Below are 25,886 nucleotides of genomic sequence, written 5' to 3'. Positions count from 1 at the left end.
GGGGAGATAATTATTGGAGTGTTCCCACTCGCGCTGCTCTACTCCTACGACTTTCTACACAACAAAACAGATTAGAGTCCAGCCACCTGCTCTGTTCTGCTTCACCCACATCCCTGGCTGGATCCAAATGAAAGCAAACCTATCACCAGGAATACACTAACCGATATTCCTGATACCTTTCTGTCTACTAATCCCTACACTGCCTTTACCCAAACTTTTAACCATAACTAACTAACTAAAAACTTCATGAAGATGAACTTCAGAGGCTACTGGGGCGTGAAGTAGCCCGGCAGAGCACCAGGGGCTCTGATGTCTTACCTCCGCGTGGCCCCGCAGCCAGGGGCGGACTGGGAATTTAAAATGGCCCTGGAAAAAACTGTAAAAGCGGCCCCATTTTATGGGCGGAGTCAAAGACAAGTGGGTGTGGTCAGACAATATGGGTGGGGTCATAACCGACAAATTGTTGGTATATATAGAATAACATATTTAATCCTGCCTTCTTTATACAAAATAAAACTACTAAAATACGTTTTCCCATATACAAGCTAACTATATATAATCCTGCCCCCTATGTACAAAAATAGAACTACCGTACTATAATACTGCCCAATATGTACAGGAATATAACTACTATAATACTGCCCCTATGTACAGGAATATAACTACTATAATACTGCCCCCTATGTACAAGAATATAACTACTATAATACTGCCCCCTATGTACAAGAATATAACTACTATAATACTGCCCGCTATGTACAAGAATATAACTACTATAATACTGCCCCCTATGTACAAGAATATAACTACTATAATACTGCCCCCTATGTACAGGAATATAACTACTATAATACTGCCCCTATGTACAAGAATAAAACTACTATAATTCTGCCCCCTATGTAAAAGAATATAACTACTATAATACTGCCCCCTATGTACAAGAATATAACTACTATAATACTGCCCACTATGTACAAGAATATAACTACTATAATACTGCCCCCTATGTACAAGAATATAACTACTATAATACTGCCCTCTATGTACAAGAATATAACTACTATAATACTGCCCCCTATGTACAGGAATATAACTACTATAATACTGCCCCCTATGTACAAGAATATAACTACTATAATACTGCCTCCTATGTACAAGAATATAACTACTATAATACTGCCCCCTATGTACAAGAATATAACTACTATAATACTGCCCCCTATGTACAGGAATATAACTACTATAATACTGCCCCCTATGTACTAGAATATAACTACTATAATACTGCCCCCTATGTACAAGAATATAACTACTATAATACTGCCCCTTATGTACAGGAATATAACTACTATAATACTGCCCCCTATGTACTAGAATATAACTACTATAATACTGCCCCCTATGTACAGGAATAGAACTACTATAATACTGCCCCCTATGTACAAGAATATAACTACTATAATACTGCCCCCTATGTACAAGAATAGAACTACTATAATACTGCCCCTATGTACAGGAATATACATACTATAATACTGCCCCCTATGTATAAGAATATAACTACTATAATACTGCCCCCTATGTACAAGAATATAACTACTATAATACTGCCCCCTATGTACAGGAATATAGCTACTATAATACTGCCTCCTATGTACAGGAATATAGCTACTATAATACTGCCCCCTATGTACAGGAATATAACTACTATAATACTGCCCCCTATGTACAAGAATATAACTACTATAATACTGCCCCCTATGTACAAGAATATAACTACTATAATACTGCCCCCTATGTACAGGAATATAACTACTATAATACTGCCCCTATGTACAAGAATAAAACTACTATAATTCTGCCCCCTATGTAAAAGAATATAACTACTATAATACTGCCCCCTATGTACAAGAATATAACTACTATAATACTGCCCACTATGTACAAGAATATAACTATTATAATACTGCCCCCTATGTACAAGAATATAACTACTATAATACTGCCCTCTATGTACAAGAATATAACTACTATAATACTGCCCCCTATGTACAGGAATATACATACTATAATACTGCCCCCTATGTACAAGAATATAACTACTATAATACTGCCTCCTATGTACAAGAATATAACTACTATAATACTGCCCCCTATGTACAAGAATATAACTACTATAATACTGCCCCTTATGTACAGGAATATAACTACTATAATACTGCCCCCTATGTACAAGAATATAACTACTATAATACTGCCCCCTATGTACAAGAATAGAACTACTATAATACTGCCCCCTATGTACAAGAATAGAACTACTATAATACTGCCCCCTATGTACAAGAATATAACTACTATAATACTGCCCCCTATGTACAAGAATATAACTACTATAATCCTGCCCCCTATGTACAAGAATATAACTACTATAATACTGCCCACTATGTACAAGAATAGAACTACTATAATACTGCCCCCTATGTACAAGAATAACTACTATAATACAGATTTCAAAAAGGTAGCGAAGAAAACATCAGCTCATCCCGCAAAAATTCACATCTTTACACAGTCCCGTACACCCAGAGGTCGCACTAAGATATTTCTAGAAGGGTAATAATACTCCTCTTACTACTTTTGAGGAGTATATTTGGCCGGGGAGGAGTATGAAATTTTCAGTAATACAAGTATATAACTCATGGCGGTATAGAATGTTGATAGACGCTATTTATATAATCATGTGTCAGTATCTTCTGTGTTTAAATTGAGGCAGTTGTAGTGATGTTACATTATGCATTGCCCAGACTGGAGCTGACGCCACCAACCCCCCCCCCCCCCCCCCAACCAGACTGGAGCTGACGCCAGTTTGAATTAAGATAATTGGTCAAACCTGTCAAAAACGGATGCGTTTTTTTTGATGGACTGGTGTTTCATCACCCTATTCATGTTTGCATATCTCTGTGGGTGAAGACACACATGGCGTTTTTGGGCCGTTTTTGGGCCGTTTTTACTAAGTGCGTTTTCAGATCGTTAAAACCGCATGCGTTAAAAAACGCATGCGTTTTTTAAAAACGCATGCGTTTTCCGAAAACGCATGCGTTTTTGTCAGTTTTTCCGAAATTGCGCAATGAAAAACGGACATAAACGCATGCGTTTTCAAAAAACGCACGCGTTTTTAAAAAACGGATGCGTTTTTTAACGCATGCGTTTTTAACGATCTGAAAACGCACTTAGTAAAAACGGCCCAAAAACGCCATGTGTGTCTTCACCCTGTGGGTGCAGGACTGTTCCAGAGCACATCTTTTTCTAAAGAAGTAGTGAGCTAACCTACTTTTTTTTTATCTCTTTTGATACAAGGATTCTCTTTTCAGTGTTATTAGAATTACTTGGTGATGTGCTTGGTGATCTTTTGGCACCTTTGGATAAGGCCCTGCACTATGCATAAATCATTGAAATGTGTAACAATTTTATATTTTAGCAAATAGATGACAGTGTTTCAAACAATGTTTTAAATTTTTGGTATTTTGTACAATATTCTGTCACATTTTACAATGTTTGTCTAATGGGAATATATTATTTTTGGAAACCTTCACTGTCAACCTATGTGTATCTAAAGTACAGCAGACCGGTGGAATTGCTGTGATACGTTCCTTCTACATTACAGCATGGAGGCAAAGACATACTCCCCGTAAGGCAGGCATTCTCCGGGACAGAAAGGGTTACACCTAAGACACTTAAAATAGCATCTGTAGCACATCAATTGGAGCTGAGACCCACAATAACATGGGCTAATGATATGTGTACAGACACCTGCTGCCAATAGCATCACTTCATTTCATGCTCAGGAAGCTCGCACACGGCAGGAATGAAAACATAAGCATTTCTGGCCAATTGAGCTGGCGGAGAAATACATTCAGGTAGCAAAAAGGAAATAGAACACAAACAATGTGCAAATCACTTGGACAATATTGTAATGTACAGTGGAAAAGTTCAATCTGAGAAAAAAATCAAATTAAAAGCTCTAAAAACCGCTGCCACTTGGTTGGCGGAAAGTTTGGCAAACTAGAAGTTGTTCCTGTAGCGGAAATGATGAGGGCTATGACAGCTTGTTATTGCTGGGATGATGTGGTGCTTGTATCCTATGAACGTGGTCGGTATATATACCGCGGGGGTGGGTGTTTGTTTCCGGCCTTCTACCAGTCACTATAAAGAATGGACTGGGGTAACCAGCTTTTAGTCTGGAAACTTTGCATTAAATAGTTTTTATTGTTTATAATAATAATAATTCTTCATTTATATAGCGCACACAGATTACACAGCGCTGCACAGAGCTTGCCAAATCAGTCCCTCTCCCCATGGGGCTCACAATCTAACCAACCTTGCAGTATGTTTTGAAGTGTGGGAGGAAACCGGAGGACCCGGAGGAAACCCACACAAACATCGAGAGCATACAAACTCTTTGCAGATGTTGACCCTGGGACTTGAACCCAGGTCCCCAGCGCTGCAAGGCTGTAATGCTAACCAAGCTAAAGCTAATTCTCTAAAGATAAAAGCCTTGGAGGATTGGAAGGTTCTAATCCCAGAGTTAAAGTAGGAGGATTTCACAGAGTATCATGTATCACCATCAGTGGATAATACATTTATACAGCTTTATAATGCCCATCAGAGCTACTTTACTCCCATAAGGCTCCACAAAATGGGCCGCATCCCCTCTCCTAGGTGTCATAGATGTAGTTTTTGGTACATGATTCGGGCCTGCTCTCATCTCCAATCATTTTAGGAGAAGGTTATCACTACTCTGTCTGATATTATAGGGTCCCCTATAGAATGCTCTCCTGAAATATGCCCGTTTTGGAATATCATACGAGGACTTTTCTTTGTGAATGTTGTTTATTGCGTGTAAAGCAGTGGCTATCAGGTGGATGGATTCAAGGTCACCTACCTGCTCACAATGGAAATCACTCATAAATGGTGTGGTTACCTATGAAAAAGTAGTATATCTTCACAGAAACCATCACAGTAAATGGTGTGACTCGCCCAGATCTGAGTTAGCTCCTGAGTGAGAGAAGAATTAAACACAAAACTGTCTGGTGGATGCCACACAACAGCTGAAGGAAGAGCAAGACAAAGTCACCAGGTAGGTACAGGGAGAGACCAAGAGGTCTACTATGCCAATTGTCTCTGTAGCTCCTCTAATCTTTTCCAAATTAAGATCCACACATCAGTTTTGTTTCTCATTGTCCATTGCCCAGGCATTTCAGAATTTTTGGTTAACAGAAAACCCTGCTACCTACAAGTCAGACCACAACCCCCTTGACCCATTCTAGATTTATTATATGCAAGGCAAGATTATGAATGGGGATGTGAGGGAGACTAATTTTAGCTAAAAGAAGGGCAGCATTTAGTTAATAGGGCTCTATGGGAACCTGACACTAGCTGTATTTGTGAAAATGTGGTGACAGGTTCCCTTTAATCTCTGCTTTTGTCTTCTGAAGTAAAAGAGATAATAGCAGGTCAAATAGAAATCCTGTTCCTGATATGGAGTACTTACTGCAATATCTACTTGAGAGTGGAAAGTGTGTTGGGATGTAGCAATAGACACCAGAAGGATATGGCAGATGGTTGAAAACAGGAGGCTGAAGCCCAAAATAGTTGGCTGATGGGGTTAGATGGCCTGTAGATGGCCTTCTCCACTTCTTATAATGCACAGGAGCTTCATGAGATAAGTAGGCAGTGGGACTCCACTCTGGGCCTAACTTAAGGTGATCTCAGTCATCAGATCCTATCTCTCTCTTGTTCAGTTGCTATAATTGCAGTATCTTTCAATTTACCACTATTCCCCAATATACAGCACCCAAGCCGACTCAGTCTTACAGACTTAGGCTACATTCACACGACCGTATGATTTCTCCAGTCCCGTATCTACGGGCCGTATATATATGTGATGTTTTTCATCTGTATGCAGAGCGTATGTAACCCGTATTTTATATACGTCCCCATAGACTTCTAGGGCATATGGAACTGAAATACGGGCGAAAATAGGACATGCTCTATATTTTTATACGGCTCGTATACGGTACGGTACGGAACGGAGTTAACAACGGCAATATAAATGGTCAGATGTATTGTCCATTGAAATGAATGTGGCCGTATGTAATCTGTAAAAAAACGGTATGGTACGGTACGGATACGGCCGTTTTCATACGTCCATGTGAATGTAGCCTAAGGCATATAGTAGCCCATATATTGATTTTTTTTGTGCTGATTGTATGTCACACTGTCCATGTTTTTTGTATGTTTTTATATGATGTATTTAATTGGGGTATATTTTAGGTCATTTTGTGTCTCTAATAAAATATTGATATTCTGCTATATGTGTGTATTGTATGGATTCAAATTGAATATATACCTAACATAGGGTCTGTGATTTATAGGTGATAAACTCACTAATTACCAAAAATAAAAATGGGCAAAAAAAAATGTTCAAAAATGGGGATATCTCCAGAAATACACATCGGATCAAAAAACAAAACAATATGTGACTGGTTCCCTTTTTTGCTGAAAAAACAATTATAAAATTCTGATAATGAGGCTCTGTCGCTCCTCTGGCTGCCCCGGTGCTCTCCTCACCCTAATTATGCACTGCTCCAGCCTTGTCCTGCTGAGAATAGTCATCACTATTTTGTTCCTGACAGGCAGAAGTAATCAATCGCTGCTCCATCCCCCAGCTGATGTGTATGAGTAATCCAGCTCAGGTTGATTAGTCCTTTCTGGACAGTTCAGGCAGCTCCCGTGTATGTGTACGGCAGCCAGCCTCCACCCAGCTTTCCCAAGGTCCTGAATTGTATAATTCTTTTTGAGCAAGACCACAGGGATTACACAAGATATGTTTCTGCATCAGTGTAGCTACAGCATTCTCAAGGTATGTTTGGCTCACAATGTATAAAAACAAATGGTAGATTTCTTTTAAGGTAAGTACATTTTCTCCAAAACAGCCATTCATAGTAAAAAGAACTAGATAAAATTATCATCAAGTCAACGGGAGACGACAAGTCAGAGATATTACCCAGCGACTTTTTTTTCCATTGGCATAAAATGATTTTAAGGTAATTTCCTTGGTAAAGAAGCGGATAATCTTATTATAAACCAACAAGTTTTAAACGTATCATTTTACATCCAAATGATCATGAAAAGCGACTGTGCCGGCCGCTTCATCACCCTGACAGGCTTCGAGCACTCTTCTGAATAAACACTCTATTTAAGCCACACAGTCAGCCAATCTCCAGGCTTTCCGAAACGATGCTCGACGCACTTTGTCATTCTTTTTCCTTAGTTCTACAATGTGTAATGATCCGTTTCATTGGATCATATCTTGAGGGAGCGGACCCTTAAATGTGTTAACTTTAATCTGGTTAAAGAGCATTTTGAAGATCATCACGGTCCCGTCCCCATCTGTTTAGAAAGTGTTATGTTCTGCTGCGACCATTAGTCATAAAAGTTGGCCATGCAATTAATCTTTCAATTAATCTTCAATTAGCTCTATCATTCCTTTAGCAATGAAAAATAGAAAAATTGCTGATGTACGGCGGAGTGGAGGAGTATGTAGGTCTCTGGACTCCAGCTGTCCCGAAAATGATGATTATACACTACAAATGACTTTTCAATAATGCGCTTTCAGTTTGTATGAGCTAAATTGCAATGCCAGCATTAACATTTGCAACATAATCTCTCCCCCCCACCCCCACCTACTGGGCTCGGGAGATTCGATGCATCTGGTTGCCCTGTTCCGTTCTCAGCAGCTACAAATTATAAAGTGCTCATTTCAACAAAAGCAAAACACAATTACACAGCAGATCATTCTGCCCTTTCCTTTTTCTACCTCCGACTGGGGTCTCTCTTAATTTTAAATCCAACTTTAATGTACCTTGACGGGATGTGAAGTGCTACAGAATGTGCAGCCACTCAACGCCGACTTACCTGGATATTTCATTCAACGTGGGCGCCAGACAGGTCATCTTCGTCACGCTTGCCATGTATCCGGAGGCCATTTCCACTCATTATTTTTTTGCTGATGGTAATTTGTCAGTCAGTATGAATTCCTTTGATATTCATGGTCCATGTAGGCTCAGAATTTGCAATTAAATGGGATACAGTTCTATAAAATAAAGTACAGTTCTTCGTAGTACTATATACAGCGTGTGGGTTACATATCCCTAAGTGAAATGACCTACACAAATTTATACTTTGTACTTACTTTGATGGGTACTTGTCTCTTGACCTATGCAAGGGCTCCCACCCGCTGCATTGAGCTAGGTCCTTGGATCTGGCCAGTACATGAGGTCCATTTCCATAGGCCGAACATGTTCGTATGCAGACGGCCTAACTTGTAGATAAGTGAAAAATGTCTTTTATTGAATAGTGTCACCTCATTGTCTAGTCCTGTATAAATTCTCATCACTGACTGTACAATGTTCTGTTCCCAAAATCACTGACCGATAAAAGGTCACATGACCAGACCTGTTCATCGATAAGACTCCCTCCAGTCAATTTCACTATTCCTTGTAGTGCACAGCTTTAGTCACTTTAGGACAGAAAAGGATGGATCTGGTCACATACACCGCCTCAATCAGCGGCCATGTTAGGATCGGAAAACTGTATAGGCAGCGAAGTTTTCTGCAGCTGAGAATCAGGTAGGTCGTGGACATTCAGCTGAAGAACAGCTTTGCTTTGCGGTTTTCAGTAAAATGTGGTATTCTCATCTTTTGACGGGAAAATATGGTTCATTGATGTAGTTCAAAATGCAGTTTTTTGTTCCCTTTGTGAGTTATATGCAAAATTCAACTCATTATTCTACTTGATCCTCTACTACCTACCTCATCTCTGGTGATCTCATCTCCACCATTACCTACCTACCTCATCTCTGGTGATCTCATCTCCACCATTACCTACCTACCTCATCTCTGGCAATCACGTCTCCACCATTACCTACCTACCTCATCTCTGGCAATCACGTCTCCAACATTACCTACCTACCTCATCTCTGGTGATCCTGTATCCACCATTACCCACCTCATCTCTAACTATCCTGTATCCACCATTACCCACCTCATCTATGGCTATCCTGGATCAGACATATACACCGAGCAAACCCTCCAGCTGGACAAAGGGTTTTACAAAGTGTAAAATACCCTGGCGCATATAGCATTTGTAGGAAAAAACAAAAATAAATAAAATTAAAAATCACATATACGCCCCTCCAAAAAGGATCTCTTTCCTCCAAATGTGCTACGGTCATCTTTTTTGTGCAGGCAATGGCTGAACCAATTACAGGCATCTGTGGTCACATGTGAAAGCCAAGGACAAAAACAATGACAGTCCAATAAGACCAGACTCTCAGGGACTGAAGGCAACAAGATGGACCTGGCGCTCTTTATTGGAAACCCTTCGTAAACCATGAAGCCCTGTCTACTAACTTTATTTATTAGACTTGTCTAGACAGATGCTATTCCTCATTTTCATTTCTAACACTATTCCCATTTTTATTTTCAAATTTTTCATGAAACAAATTGACGTAAAAAGTTTTATTTCTGGAATACATTGAAGCATGTAATGCAGAACCTGGCAATGAACATACTAAAGGTAAAGGCACTTTTTTGTAAACCCAAAATTAAAGATTTCTTATCCGAGTTACAAACAGAACACAGGACTCATTGACAGAAAGTGCTTTTTATATTCTTATAAATTGTGGAGGATTTAGCTTATCAAACTAATAGTTGTCTAGTGACAATCAATAGAATCCTTTGGTCAAATATAAAATCTAAACTTTGTTTGTACTTTTTAATAATGTAACAATTCACAATTGCTGATTAGAAATTACGCAGGCGAAGTGATGGGTTAAGTATTGCCAATATCCATCTTGTTCATTTAGTTTCCCCATATAGCCCACAATGAGAATCTCATTCTTACTTTGCTCTTCTCCAATCCACACTGTGGAAATTGGCAATACTCAACCCATTACTTTGCCTGCGTAATGTTTAATTGTGTACATGCTCACTTATGAATAGTTATGTACAGATAAAGGTTATATTTTATATTTGACCAAAGGATTCTATTGGTCGTCACTAGATAAGTATTAGTATGTAATGCAAAATTATAGACCCTGTCAAACCGAGTGGTTTAGGGCATACAAAACACTTTTTTTAAAGCCGGATTTAGCCGTAATTCGCATAATCACACATAATTCATGACAAGTATTGCAGTTTCAGTCCAGGTCTTCAGCTTCCACGTGCAGAGAGGCCGTCAAATCTTTGGTCAATTCTGTGATATCTTCGTCTGTAGTCGGTGGAGCACCAGAAGCTACAACCTCCACCGGCTTCTCCTTCCTGCATTGCCGAAGGCATTTGTCCAGTCTTTTGATGAACAGATCAATATCTTGCTTTTTAATGCCAATGGCTGATGCTGCATTCAGGTAAGCGCAAGGATAGTCATTGCTGTGGGACATGAAGCCCTTAAAAACATGGCCGCTGACTGTTTGGGATGTTCCAAGTGGCACGACCCTGCCGATAAAGTAAACAAAGTTACAACTGCACAAGAAAGAAAAAACACAAACACAAAACCCAAGGTTCAACACTTTACAGCACATTCATCCAGGCATACCCAGGCAAGTGCCGAGGTCCAGAGCTTCTAGGGGGCCCCCACAGCCAAATCTCAGCCCAGCATTATTTGGAGAGTGAGGCTGTATATAAAATAACAATGAGGGGGCTGTATATAAAATAATAGAAAAATTAATGTTTAATTCCGCCACATGAGTTCACTGCAAAGATGCCCACTAAAGTTCTGTTGCCCAGGGGCCTACTGAAACCTAGAGCCGACCCTGCAAGCGTCAGTCCTGTATTAATACTAAGCATGATATTCTCGCACTCTGGCGCGCTCACACTAAAAACAAGCAGGGAAATCCTTCAAGAGCATGGGACGAGATTATAGGACCAAACTCGCTTGTAGGTAACAGGCTCTAAATTAAAGACTAAATACACAATTATCGTGCCAGCCAGTTGGCTGGGCAGGTGGTGCACAAAAAAATAAACTTGCACTTATCCAGGGGCATGGAAGCTCTGCTCAGAGAACTTCCAGATGGCCGGGTGTGCGGACTGTTAGCATGTCCCTGCCGCCAAGAATATAGTAAACAAACGAGGGCACTATCGCGCGGGACATTGGTGCCGGATGGGGTAAAGTGCAGCCCCTCCCGGGCTAACTTGCAATTTTTTTTGTTACTCTCGGACAACCCCTTTAAAACCATTGCAAAAATATAATAAAGACACTTCTGAAGAAATCAGAAGCCCCTCCAGTCACCGTTACTGGTTATGTTATTGATGCGCTATTTATTTTTACATCAAAAACATAGAAACATATGGCTTTTATGTTCGCCAAAATAGTTATTAGGTTTATTATGCTGTTTGTAGACTTGTGCAGATTTATCAGACATTTCCAGTGCTTTACTAGAATATTCTCGGGAAACAATGGCAGGTCCTAGCGGACGTGGCTTTATTACAGCAAGAAATTAATCACCGGGGCTACCCCCAGTGATGAAGCTCTTGCATACCAGCTCTAGGGGATAGACAGCCACTCCGCTCACATACTGCAGCGCTGTAGATAAGTCCCCTATTGCTAGAGTCAGCATTTATTAAGATTGTATGATTACTGGGAACAATATATATTACGAGCCCGACCATGGGAGCCATAAATACTGTATGTTGTATCATTAACGTGGGACCCTCCTTATATGATTGCATATACAGCATGTATGATAGTACTCCAATGGCACATCACACACACACCACCAGGTGCTTGGGCATCTATAGCAATATTATACTGCCTTTATACCATTATTAAATAAATCTGAAGGTTAAAAACATACTACGGGAGTGGAAAAAAAAAAAGACAAATCACCTCTTTCGGTGCTCTGTATCTGTTTACTAGCGTTGAGGTAGGATGTGGATCAGCTGCTGTACTTCCCAGCAGTACAGAGACATTACCGTCTCAGCTGAATATGATCCTCCGTGAGGCCGCTGACGTGTGGATACAGCAGTTTTTACCTCTAGGAGCTAGTCAAAAAAAACTCAATAATCCAAAGTGAAAATGCATTCAGAACTTAAAGGGGATGTGTTCACTTCTCTGATCGGAATACACAGATCTATTTCTACGGTAAATATTCTTCTATACTCTAGAGCATTTTCTTATAGCTCCAAGTCATTCCTCTACTACATGTCGAAATTGTTTAATTTTTCAAAAAGGGGCGTGTCTATGACACTGACCAATTACTGGCAACAATGTCAAACGGTATAAGGCCCCACCCATTAAACGTGGAAAGGTAGGAGTGTATTCCCCATCTAAGAAACTACTTACCGGGCACCAGACACTTGTCTTGTGAAGAGCATCGATCCAAGCTGTGTGATGGCCGATGCGCCCTTGTCATTCATGTTCTTCAAAGACATTGCTTCATAGTTACAAGGAAGAAAGAAGAAGAAAAGACTGATATACAAGATACATGTCATACAATATTAAAGGATAAAAATGAAGAAAGTGAAGAAAATCTTTAATTTAATGCATATAACACAGAACTCAGATCCATAGAGCGTCCAGGAATCCTGGAAATCCAGGTCAAGGGTAACTAAACATCTGTGGATGCGCCATCCGGGGTCCTGTGACCCTAGTACTTTCCTGCCCTGTCGACAGTGCTGAAGAATAGGAGCCCAACACAACTTTGGTTACTCCTCTCCGGCTACCAAGGATTCCTGGAAAACCACTTTAAACTATTAGACAATGATATATTTTCCTGTTGATATTTAACAAGATTCTCTCCTATTCAACAGGATAGGGTGTAACTTGCTTATCAGTTGGGGTCTCAGATAGGGCCTAACTTGTTTGGTGGGAAAACCCCTTTAAAGGAATTTTAGTAAAGAGAGTTATGTAACCTACTACTAATCTACTTATCATTTCACAATCAGTAAGATCTCTTCTGGTTGTCAATGGGAGTAAACATCCTTGTTTACACGCAAACCTAACAATTGGAACTTTGCATTAAAGGGGAATCTGGAAGCTGGAAAGGGTAGCTGGAAATCTGTGAAACCATCTCTTTGTGTATGTTGTAGCAGCAGGACTGTGAGAAGTGAAGGTATAATCCAGCAAGGGCTCTGGGTGGGACTTTCAGCCTGAAGAGCTTTTAGCTCTTTGCAATGAATTGTTCCTGAGCCCCTCCCCTGTGGAATCGAAAGCTGGGCTGTGGAGCAGAAAGCTCTTCAGACTAAAATAATAGTGTTCTGCAAGGGCTCTGGGAGGGTTTTCCAGCTCTCTCTACTATTCTGCTCCACAGCCCCTCCCCTCTGTTATGGGTAGAGAGGAGGGCCTAAGGAACAGTTCATTACAAAGAGCTAAAAGCTCTTCAGGCCAAAATGGATTATAAGTTCACTTTTCAGTAATGCTGCTGCTAACTACATGCAGGTAATACTTACCTAGCACTGTCTGTAGTTTGTTATAGTTGAAACTGATGATGCATTTCCTTAAATTAAAAAAAGCATCTGTGTGGGCATAGCCACTCCTTGGGAGTGTAGCCACTCATGTCCTTTGCTTTACCAATGTCAACACTTGTTGACTCTTCTGGTTAGACCCCCACCAATAGAAGGTGAAAGTCCCTAGTGTCAATTTAATGATTAACTATGGTGATTTTGGTCAACAGTATAAATTAGATGGAAAACCCCTTTAAGAATGAAGTCATGGTGCTGGATCCCTGTGTTATAAATGATGGCACGCAGCGGGAGATGAAGGATTTACAATTTGTATACATATACAGATAATTTAATGTACAGGAAAAAAAAATATGAACTACGTAAATTGAATCGCAGTCCTTGCATCTTGAGGCACAATCAAGACATCTTAAAATGAAAAATGTGTGTGGCGGACTGCAGAATCCCGGGAGGCGCTGACAACCATCTCCTTTCAGCCGATTCTTTTCTAGTATTAATAGGCTTAATGTCACATTGCACAAAGGTAAGTACCACAGAGCATTTGTGCTCTGCGCTCACACAGCACCATAAAGAAATGGATCCATTGATTGTACTAAACCATTACGTCCGGTCTAAGTGCTTGCTGTAAGTTTCCCTTTGTGCTGATAATACAGATTCACCAGTCACAGTCAGCGAACAAAATGTCTCCGGGATCCTTATTTTACATCATTTTTATCGGAATATGAAGAATATTATTTAAAGAGGACCGGACAAAAATTCTATAGAACCACTTATTTCCCCTGTAGCGCCCCCTGCAGGTGAACAATAGCATTTCATATGACATATAAATGTTAATGGAGAATTGTATTATACATAAAAGCATAGAGCATCCCACAGCAGGAGCTAAGACAAGAACTATTTATCCGGGGGGATGAATTAAAAGGGGCTTTATAAGACCTCAATCAATAACAATTGCTTAAAGGGTTGTTCCCAGCTTCAGTATTTATGTCACATCCACGTGATCATAAATACATGACAGGTAAAAAAAACAGGAACCCCTTTCCTGCATTGAAAACTTTGGCCCGTTTCCCACATCTGGCCCAAACAGAGAGTTTTCCCAACTCTACATTGGGGTCTATGGGAGCCCCGGGTCTATACACTTGAGTACTTATGGCGCTCCCATAGTCTTGATGTGCAGCAAACTTTCCATTAGCCCAGCAGCAGGAAGGGAGTGAGTGGACCCTATTATATGGCTGCAGACCCACATCCATCATGTTTTTATGACACATTCGGCAAAGATGTCAAATACTCAAGCTGGGAATAACCCTTTAAATAGCGGATATCTCATCAAACTTTGCATGTTGAATAATAAGATCCTGGAAGTTCTGTTTTTAGCTTGAAAAAGTATAGCTCTTGGTTGGATGGATGACCGTCCTCCATCAGTATCCTAACAGAAGCAGTTGGTGAATCAGACTCCAACCTATGAAAATATAGTCTACATACATAGGGGCTACCTGGACAAGCTTCAAAAGTTGTGGAGCCCCTAGTGCTTTTTTCCAGTGACCCTGACAAGCTTATGTCAGCGCATGTTATAATGTTATATACAAAAAAAAAAAAAGAGAAAAACAACTTTATTGCTGTATAGTACCGTAAAACTTTTATATAACTTACCCAACGAAATGGGATTATGGGGGGTGTCTAGTAACCTTTCGTTGTGCTTTGCTGCCAAGGTCTTCAGTTCATTGGCGAGATATGCAAATAATTCCTACGAGCAATTATCAGAGGTGCATAGAAAGATTAGAAAGCGATGATACAAACTGATATATAGACAAGAAATACATTTATAATTTGAAAGCTGAGCTCTGATTGGTTGCCATCAAAACCTAGAACAGTCTGCTCTCAAACACTTCTGATAAATATCTCCCAATGGACGTAACAGGACAATAACTAGTACACATATCCATATAGATCGATAATGCCATTAATGACAATCACTGTCCATGCATGACAAATATTGATCACAGCAAGAGAATATATAATATATCCCTTCTTCCAAAAATAGGTATACGGTATACAACAGTCAGAAAGTGATGCTAAAGTCTATTTTTGTTCACAACTTTGACTTTTTTTGCCATTGTAGTGCAGAATCAAGAATCGACCCCAGACTGAGGCCCGACAGATTTGCCCTCACCTACATAAGGTCACTGCTGCTGTTCTGGTGAAGGGGAATAGCTCTTAAGAACAATTTTTAACAAAATGTTCACAGTATCCACAAATTCCCCCTAGCTTCACAGTTTTTATTTGTACTTTGAATCAATTTTAAAGGAAACCTACCACTTGTAGTGGCAGGTTTCCGATGGAAATACCGGGCACCAGCTCAGGGTGAGCTGGTGCCGGAGCTTATTTTAGTTAGTGTTTTAAACCGCGGTATCGCGGTTTAAAACACTTTTTAAATGTTATAGCCGGCGCAGGCAGGTACGCGCTCGGCGCTTACCGTGCACGCGGCTCTCATTCACTTCCTATGTAGCCGCGCGCACGGTAAGCGCCGAGCGCGTACCTGCCTGCGCCGACTATAACGTTTAAAAAGTGTTTTAAACCGCGATACCGCGGTTTAAAACACTAACTAAAATAAGCTCCGGCACCAGCTCACCCTGAGCTGGTGCCCGGTATTTCCATCTGAAACCTGCCACTACAAGTGGTAGGTTTCCTTTAAGCATGTATGGAAAGGATTTAGCGTTGACACCAATCGCAGGTGTGGTTAAAGGGAACCTGTCAGCAGATATTGACCTAATAAACCACTACTGTATGTTGAAAAGCAGCTGAACACCTTCCAGATCCTGTTTCTTTCATGGTCCAGTGTGGTGGCATCATCGAGAAAATGTAATTTGAAGTGAGATGTAAATTGGTTATATAAAGTCAAGGACGTGGAGATTTTAACACTGAAGTCAAGCTCTCTCCCTCAGAAAGCCCCTTCTCTGTAAAGGTTTGTTCTGCACAAATATAGTGTAGCAGGTTAAGTAATACCAATCTCCAGTAATGTACAGTACGAAACGCATCTTGATGGACTGATGACGTATCGCGTCTCCGAAGTAATAATACATTTTTACTGTGATTTAATCATAGTTTATTTTTTACTTGTTTTTTTTTTATCATAATTAATAAAAAAAAAAAAAAAAAAAAAAAGGTGAAAAATCCAGAAACGGGCGCCAAACGGCATGAGCTATATGCTCACAAACTTCTATATGAAAGATAGAACTAGAAGGTATTACTCTGCTTGACAATATTCTTTAAAAGCACCAAAGAGGGCCTAAAAATACGTAAAAGAACATTTAAAATGACTTTCTTTTTCTAGAACAAAAATAAAAAAACAGAAGACAGAACAGTTAGTTATCACAGTGTCCAAAAGTGGGCAATAAATATGTATATATAACGCCCAAACTGTAAAACTTATTATTATCCTCTGCAGTGAACCCCACAACAGAAAAAAACCAAACATCCAAAAGCCACTTTTTGCCATCCATAAAAATTTTTTAAAAATGATAGAAATGATCAAAAAGTCGTATAGTCCCCAAAATCTGAGCAATGAAAAAGTCAACGCATCCCGAAAATAATGTTATGTTACACAGCAAAGTATGAAAAAGTTATTGGCCTTAGAATATAGGGAGGTGGTGGTGGTGTTGGGGGGGGGGGGTTACATTTCCCAGAAGATTCCAATATTTTAAAGCTATTAAAACATAACCGAAATTTATATACATTTGTCATACAATTAGTTATAGTAAGTATGATGTGATTGGCACTCGGGAGGTTACCGGCGGGTTATCAGTGATGTAAATCTCATCCGGGTAAATTAATAATATGCTACATTTAATCAGATAGTGAGAGGATAACGGCATCGCCGAGGCTTCTCCTTCAGCTGACCGCAGATCTCAGTGATGATGGTTGCCCTTGGTCTCACCCATCAATAAAATGCATTACATATCAGCAGTTTTATCAAGGGAAGGGAATACCACGAGACTCGTCTCCATCAATCACTATGACTTCTTTATAACTTCTAGCTGTGAATATAAGTTTCTACCTGACCCCCGGCCTCTACCATACACCGAGGTGCACATCCGGTTTGTTCGTACTAATATATAAATTCTATTAAAGGCAAATTAATAGACCTTTTTGACACAGAGGATTCTTATTTTCAGCGGTCAAATCAATAACAGGCTTTTTTTTCCCCAGAACTACTTCAAAAGGGAACGTAATAAACCTCTAAGCTGAGAGATGAGATGGCGACGACATTGATTTTTACATATAATATGTGACCAAATTTCAACCTTTTTTTTCTGATGAACAATTGGAAATTTCTGAACACTAGGATAGCACTAAATAGCAAGCAATGGACATATGTATCCTGTAATAATTACTGTATATATTGGAGTACAAGCAGCGTTTTTCTGAAAAAAAGAGGTCCTGCGGGGGGCATCGGAAAGACGAGTACAGTATAGGCTTGGCATATTCGGGGCTGGCCGGCTATATACTTGGGGAATGGGCTGGCTATATACTTGGTGGATGGGCTGGCTATATACTTGGTGGATGGGCTGGCTATATACTTGGTGGATGGGCTGGCTATATACTTGGTGGATGGGCTGGCTATATACTTGGTGGATGGGCTGGCAGGCTATATACTGGAGGGCAGGTGCTGACTATATACTAGGAGAGAAGGGGCTAGCAGGCTATATAAACAGGATCCTTAGACTCTCAAAGAAAACATGTTAACAAAATAAACGATGAACGGGGGAAGTGTCCCAGGCAAGTGCCCCTACCTACCTAACCCTGCCCATAACGGAGACGATTCTCAGCAGTAAAATACAGACATTACAAAGAACCTGCCGCCAGATTTTACCCCATTAAACTACCATTAATGTCCTAGAATGTTCTAGAATTTCCTCTTATATGAAATCTTACCTTACAGGCATGGTAAATACTTGCCTATAAAAAGAAAAATAATTTCTCCAGTCATGTGAAAATAAACAGAAATTAGTCAAATTTAGAGGCTGTTGGAGGAGTTTCAATTCAGTTGCCCCTATCTTCAGTTCTATAGTACCAAAAAACATGGTGTCATATTAAAGATAAGAATCTCATCTTTCAGATGGCATCAGACTTGTGGTTCTGAGAGGTACAGAACCAAGGACTCAGACAGATGGAGACATAGTTGGATAATCCTGCTGAAGAAAAGATTTGGTTCCTTTGTGTTTGTTTAACTATCTTTATCTCTGGTTCTTTAGCTCCCAGATCCACTAGTGGATCTGAAAGATGAGATTCTTATCTTTAATATGACACTTGACGCATGTTTCTAGGTCCTATAGGACCGAAGATATATACATCTGAAAGGAGAGTCCACCTGCAGCCTCTGGTGACAAGGTCTCTTTCAGACTTCGTGTGCATGAGGGCTAAAACATGGCTGCCTGCAATGACAGAGCAGTTTGGGTTTCATGTCATTGTTGGTGCGGGCATTATGGGGGTTTCCAGGAATTATTTTTTATACATGCTTGTAGTGGTTGTAAGAATACACAGAGCTTGTACTTCCCAACTTCGGTGCTCACATTCTCCTGTGGTGCTGCCCATCACTGCTAGGCCTCGGTTTGTTTACATAGGCCGGAGCCCCTGCCCCAACCACTACCGTGTGCCCGCGATACACTAAAGCCAATTAGGACTAATTTAACATCTTGACTAGAGATGAGCAGAACACAAATTTCTGTTCAGGTGCCTTCTGTATGACCTGGACATATTGTCAGATTGGCGGCCGAACAGGGTTACTGGCCATGGCTGGTTGGCAGGGTGTCAATTTGCTGGACTGGCCGTCCGGCGCCAATCTGGCAATGTGTCGGATCGAGTGGGATGCACCCAAACCCAAACTAATATTTTGGTTTTGCTTATTTCTTATTCTGACAGAAAACACTTCTGCCACTGATAGGTTGTGCGAAGGTTGGAGTCATGTGGTTTATTACTAGCGGGTGATAGGCAATCCCCCATATACCACTGCTTCTGATTCAAGGAAAGTACTAACCACAAAGGGTAATGGGTGCTGCATTACCAACAACAAGCTTATATTAATGACCAATCCTGTGGAGAGATTTATCATCAGTCTCTTAGAGCACAACCATTTTAGTTCCCTATGGCAACGAATCGGAGCTCAGCTTTCATTTTCCCACAGCTGTTTATAAAATTAAAGTTGAGTTCTGATTGGTTTCCATTGGCAATTAGAACAGTTTTACCTCAGAAACTTGATGATAAATCTCCCCATATGTTTGGCCTTCAAAATCCATTTAATTATATCTATAGGCAACTTGTTCCACTAAGGATTTTGGACTCCTGCATATACTGAGATGTATGCAGGCTGAGGAATTGGCGTTTCATTTCTGGGATTTTGTAAGATAAACCCAATTAAAAAAAGCAAAAAAAAAACAAAACAAAAAAAACCACCACAGAAAAAAAATTACATAAAAGTACAAAAAAAAGAGATCTACACGATACCTTCCTTTCTGTCAATAGATTCTTATATCCACTTGCACCAAGTGACAGCAGTGTTATCAGGACATCCAGAGACGGAGAGGCCGACGCTCTCCCTGGATACATCTTGCTAATTTCTTCAAGGAAAGAATCGTCAAAGCCTGCAACAACAGCGCCACCTACAGGAACCATAAAGTTCTTGTCTAAACTCTGCACAAAAGCATCAATTCTGCCCCGACGGGCCCCCTAGAAAATAATAAAATAAGTTGTCATTGTAGTTTTTAAGGTTTTTTTTCTTGTTTAGTTAAAAAGGTTCCTATGAGATGTTAGTTTCTTGGAGATTGACTCAGGACCTGGGTGTTGGGTGTCACACAGATCAGCTAATCACAGCACTATGTATGGAGCAGGAAGCAGACGGCGCCGTACACTGTGTAGTGGCCGGGCTGCGGTACTGCATGGCAGCTCCAATGAATATCTATTCATAAACTTACAGCAGATCACACACAGTACCTGCTGGATAAGATGCATACATTTTGAAGACTGGACACCGTAGGCATTATTTACTATGTGAGGAATATCATACTTGGCACAGATCTCCGCCAGTTCTTCTAATCTAAAAGGAAAGACAGTAGATCTAGAACACGCCACAAATGGATTAAAGGAACAAATCCACAAAACTTTGTAAAATTTTACCTGTCGGGCACACGAGGAGCAAAGCACGAAGTGGTTGAGTGAACGCACAGGATATTCTCCGCTCCCAGCTCCAGGATTCTAGATTTTACAGCGTTCAGGTCAGTGCGGAGCTCGTCCCCTTCCAGAACATTCTCTATCACCACTGGCTCAAAACCTAGAGATAGTGGGAAAGCAGAGAGGGTTGTGTAGTAGCACAAAGCATTGACCAAACTCATCTTGGGTGGGACAGAGTGTTACAGTGAACTATTAGCAGTTGTCATACTGTGGATGCACTGACTAGACCTGATATAGGCTGTTAGGAATTGGCGGTGGAGACCTTGGCTGTGTGTTAGTTGCAGAAAAATGCATATGTATTCCAGGTTTGTAGCTGGACTTGGGGCACTTTTGTGTGGGAGGTCCCTTCATTGTACTACTGCACAGCCCCTCCGCTCTGATGTAAAAGCTTCTGTTTGAATATTGCAGCAGTTATTCATTGGGGGGGGGGGCTGTTTTGTGTTCAGTGAAGACAATCTTAAATACAGTGCACTAGAATGCTCCAAGTCCAGCTACAACCCTGGAAATTTAATTTTTTTTCCACAATTCTGCTGCTAATAAGGTATGGATACACAGAACTCCACGGCCAATATGATACAATAGTACTTTATAATCCCCTAGGTGGAAATTCTTTTGTACATAGTGTTACACACAGTTAAAGACATGCTTAACGTTACACTTACATAGATACCTAACACTATCTGCAGCTGTGTATCCCATTCAGCCAAACAGTTACTACAGCAGACACTTGCCATATTACTGGCATGACAGTTTTAATGCCTCCCAGGGGATGTTAATTTTGTTTGAGTAACCATACCTCTGTAGCAGATGGACTATGAACACTGCAAAACTGTGGACTGAAAAACGCATTTGTATTCCAGGATTGTAGCTGGACTTAGAGCACTCTGGTGCACTGGTGTTTAAAGTCTCCTCGTTGTTCCACTGCATAGCCCCTCCCCTCTACTGTTGAATCCTCTGTTTGAATACTACAGCAGGTATACAGGGGAGGGGCTGTGCTGTGTTCAGTGAAGACATCTCACAGAGGAGTGTGGTCCAAATTAAGCTATAATAATGGGGTTGTATATATATATATATATATTACACACACATTTAAAAACACACTTTTTTTCCTTGCAGTTTACCCAAAATTTGAATGCTCCCTAAAGGGGGATTTTACAAGCAGAAGTCTGATGCCCATAAGAAAAAATAAAAACTCAATCCGAACCTGCAGTGATCATGGACTTGAAGCACGACTTCTGATCTATCCGCGGCCAAAGAATGTATTTTGCCTTTGGTCGTTTATGTCGCAACGTAAGGAAGCAAAGAGTTAAACTCATTCCAGTTGCCATAGGAACAACAAAGCAGCTTGTTGCGGTCCGCACACCTGTAACGAGAAGCCAACGAGTACAAGGACTCATTTTTCATTGCATTGTGTTAGGACGTGATGTGACAAGTAATTGATGAGGGCACCTGCCTGCGGTCCGGAGGATATCCAGCACCACAGAGTTGGTTAATTTATTCAGGAGACTGGAGCCGGCAGCTTTGGGTTGCACAGCAGATATATCCCCCGACCTTCCAATTCCATGGATAAGTCTGCAAAAGAATAAAAGTTACAAAAACACCCAAAATTTACTTACTGACCAGATCTTAAAAGTCTACCATCAAAATCCATCATGATAAACCAGGGACACTTAGGCTACATTCACACTGCCTTTGCCCGCCATACCGTAGCACAGCGGGCAACGGCAGCGAGCGGGGAGAGGAGGAGGAGGTGAGTGCAGCTCACCCACGCCCCTCTCCATAGGAACATATGGTGCACGGCGCTGTACTACGGAGAAAGATAGGACATGTCCTATCTTTTTCCGGGGTAAGGAGCGGTGCGGTGCTGCACCGTACCGCTCCCGTAGGGTGCCGTGCACCCATTGCCATCTATGGGGGACATACATCGGCCGTATATACGTCCCCCATACGGCAGTGTGAATGTAGGCTAACTCACAGATTCAGGCACCGAGACTGTGGCAATCTTCTTATATTTGTTATGCATGCCCTTCTTCCTTCTAAAATCAACTTTAAAAAGTAGGATTATAAGCATGAAGGGCTCTTGGGGGTGTTAACAGAACCCGTCCATGCTGTAGTTTGACAGGCTGCTTCCCTCTTTCACCCTCCACCTCCCACAGTGCGAGATTACAGCAGCCAGAGAGAAAGCTGGGGGAGCAGGAGGAGGGGGAGACAGTGTAACAGCCTGTAAAGCTACAGCACAAAGTGGCTCTGGTAGCATCCCCTCCATAGTCCTTCTGACTCATTAGCATAATTATAAAAGTTGAGTTAAGAAGGAAGGAGGCCATGTATAACAAACATAATAAGATTACCACAGTCACAGTGCCTGGATCTATGAGTAAGTGTCCCTGGTTTATCATGATGGATTTTGGTTGTAGATTTCTTTTAATATAAAAGTCCAGTATTCCAAAGTCCTTGTTTTTGGATCCAAATTTAAGCCTGAATTATATGTTAAACTGTTTTGGCAAAGCAAAAATGAAGAGGATGAAGCAGCACTCCAATTTAGATGAAAAAAGTGAAGATTTATTCCACCATAAGAGCGACGTTTCACCTTATCAATAAAGGCATTCTCAAGAAATCTTCACTTTTTTCATCTAAATTGGAGTGCTGCTTCATCCTCTTCATTTTTGTCTACAGTTCAGGGCCATGTCGGGCCCTATGTGAAGACCTGCACCCGCCTCTCACACGGTGCCGTTCCACAATCTCTTTACTTTACCTGTTTTGGCAAAGCAAACTCTCAGTACACAAGTCAAAAGATAAAATTTGGAATTCCTAAAGCCGCCACTAGTGGGAGCATAGGAGCTAACTGCACACTATTACCTTCATAACGACATGTAGCGCTCCTATAAACAAAAATCTGATAACTTCAGCACACTGTATACGATAGACACCAACAGAATAATTATTTTAGGGTCTCATCTCCCTTTTATAGTGAGGTATTCAGTCTGTGAAGTATGGACTGTATGATGGTAGATTTAAATGCAGACATTTCCGTTCACATTTACCCTGTGTAATGTATTAAAGAGGATCTGTCACCCTCAAAAACGGCACTAGAAGCTGCTTACTAAGGTAAGCAGCTCCTAGTGCTACATCAGTGTTACACTGCTAGCATTCTCGGAAGCCTCTGATAACGCTAACAAACACTGCTGCGCTGCCTCTTCCCCGGACCGCCCCGCTCACTCCATAGGCTGGCGATGACTGCCGCACGTCATGTGGCAGTCACCGCCCCTAATCCTGCCCCCTCATGAATACGCTGGACCGCTCTGAGAGCAGTCCGGCGTTTCCAGCGTATAGTGCAGCAGTGTTTGTTAGCGTTATTGGAGGTTTCAGTTTTTGAGGGTGACAGGTCCTCTTTAAGCATCCTTAGTGTCGGCTATGTGTTTTTCCGGGACATCGCCTATATGGAAGCTCTGCTACAGCAAATGAGTGGCCTCCTCAGAGCACAGGACCTCATTTGCTTTTTCCATGAGACCTTGCTTCCTTTAACTTCCCATGGTCTGAGGAGGCTCCTCATTGGCTAAAGCGGGTGCCATGAACCCTGATGACAGAGAGTAGTGGCCCACGTTTTACTTGAATACAACTTCCCGATTTTACCGATAATGCCGCCGGGAAACCATGCCGCAGGCCACTCTTCCTTCTCGCTCTCCTACTCCACAATTCCCGAGGAAATTATTACTGTCCATCACTGCCAACTCATGAAGGAAGAGCTCGATGGTGCTCTCGTCCCAGGCATCCTGTGGACATTTACCCTGAAACATGAAGAACAATACATGAAGCGGCTTGCTTGCTAGAAATACAACCAAATGGTTTGTGCAAAACATCAAGGGGCTGAAGCGGAAAAGTTCCATCTTAAAGGACATCTATCACCAGGATGAAGGATTGTATACACAGAACACTGACATTCTATGTCCTTGTTTGTGAGCAAGAAAGGCTTTAAAATTATGCAAATGAGTCTGAGGGGATGCAGTCTTTTTTAAAAAAAAAAACCACCAGGGCATAAGAAGCTAAAAAAAGAGCGGATCCTGCCAGAGGGGGCACACACCAGTATGTCAGTGTGTTCGGTTTACAGTCATTCATCCTGGTGGTAGATCCTTTAAGCCCGGTTGATTGTGAGCAAATTTGGTCCAAGAAACTCGCTCTGTGTGTGGGGAAGGGGGTTCTTGGACCAAATCTGTTCATGGACAACCGGTACAATGTTGCATCTCATATCCATAACATGGGGTCCTTAGCCTGTAACCCGCACCACTGTGTGCCTCTCCTTGTATATGGCGGTGCACATGATTATACCCATCTTCTAGGATAGGAGATAATGTATGACAGAAGGTCGCCATAACTGCACCATTATATACCGCCATGGCTGCCTACGTAACACCTGCAGTATATAAAGTGACCTTCCGAGTAAGTGAAGTTATTTGGACGGAGTTTCCATTTTTCATTCGGGCAGAACCCAGGACCAGGAGTTGAAGACTGAACTGGCGTTAATGACAATGGCCATAATCACGTGGAGGACACCCGCCTCCTGTGCTCCCTCCTTGCACTGCTGTGCTCAGATGCATCATACAGAATGATGATACATTTTTAAAAAATGTAATTTTTTTCCAGGAGTAAAACACTAAAGCCCCCTGCATCACAATGCACCTAAAAAAATCAGTACCAGAACTGCGCTGTGTGAATGGGTCACCGGTTCTGCTCTCAGATAAGAGATGGAGCTGTGTATCTATGGTCAGATTTCGGTGGAATAATTAGGGTGACCTGTGTCTATAACCATCTGTTTTACAACCACAAGTGCCACCATCAATGCGTCCGCCAGAACTACAAGTCCCATGATGCCTCGCGACGGGCGGTCATGTGACCGCCGTGGCTCAGGCCTCCCCGCAGGCAGCCGCTCACCTTCTCCAGCAGGACCCTGATGAGCTGCTCGTGGCCGCGCCGCGCCTCCCTGCCCTGGCGGATATACGCCGGGGACACGATCTGCTCGCCCGCGCTGAAGCTGTCTCCGTTCATGGCCGCGGGACATAAGCGGATGATCGCTCAGTAGCCTCAAGGCTCGGCGTGACTCGGCCACAGCTTAGCCCCGCCCACACGCGTGAAGTTGGCCAGTCAGAAGCG

At 41.5% G+C, this 25,886-nt stretch overlaps 1 protein-coding gene across 2 annotated transcripts; it reads right to left on the bottom strand.

The window, feature by feature from the left end:
- Positions 1 to 9,563: 9,563 nt before the first annotated feature.
- On the bottom strand, positions 9,564 to 25,882 carry SEPSECS (Sep (O-phosphoserine) tRNA:Sec (selenocysteine) tRNA synthase). 2 transcript variants are annotated; one of them, XM_072125991.1, is made up of 10 exons: positions 25,668 to 25,882; positions 24,372 to 24,526; positions 22,195 to 22,313; positions 21,946 to 22,104; positions 20,688 to 20,841; positions 20,505 to 20,607; positions 20,019 to 20,240; positions 15,168 to 15,261; positions 12,400 to 12,490; positions 9,564 to 10,553 (listed from the first exon to the last, which is right to left on the bottom strand). In XM_072125991.1, the coding sequence occupies exons 1-10, from the start codon at positions 25,779 to 25,781 to the stop codon at positions 10,259 to 10,261; spliced, it is 1,506 nt and encodes a 501-aa protein (XP_071982092.1). In that variant the 5' UTR covers positions 25,782 to 25,882; the 3' UTR covers positions 9,564 to 10,258. The 2 variants fall into 2 exon arrangements, with proteins under 2 accessions (XP_071982092.1, XP_071982093.1); XM_072125992.1 differs by lacking the exon at positions 25,668 to 25,882 and adding an exon at positions 25,432 to 25,525.
- Positions 25,883 to 25,886: the final 4 nt, after the last annotated feature.

This window comes from Engystomops pustulosus, chromosome 1 (assembly GCF_040894005.1).
Source record: "Engystomops pustulosus chromosome 1, aEngPut4.maternal, whole genome shotgun sequence".
Classification (NCBI taxonomy): Eukaryota; Metazoa; Chordata; class Amphibia; order Anura; family Leptodactylidae; genus Engystomops; species Engystomops pustulosus.
This window is presented reverse-complemented; position numbering and strand designations above follow the sequence as displayed.

What these genes read in the sequence shown, in the direction of transcription:
- SEPSECS (XM_072125991.1), bottom strand. Translation starts at nt 25,781, where the DNA reads ATGAACGGAGACAGCTTCAGCGCGGGCGAGCAGATCGTGTCCCCGGCG. An exon ending in GCTCCTCGTGTGCCCGACAG is followed by an intron (nt 20,608 to 20,687) that starts GTAAAATTTTAC and finishes CTTTCCTTTTAG; the next exon opens with ATTAGAAGAACTGGCGGAGA. An exon ending in ATCTATTGACAGAAAGGAAG is followed by an intron (nt 15,262 to 20,018) that starts GTATCGTGTAGA and finishes AATTGCTCGTAG; the next exon opens with GAATTATTTGCATATCTCGC.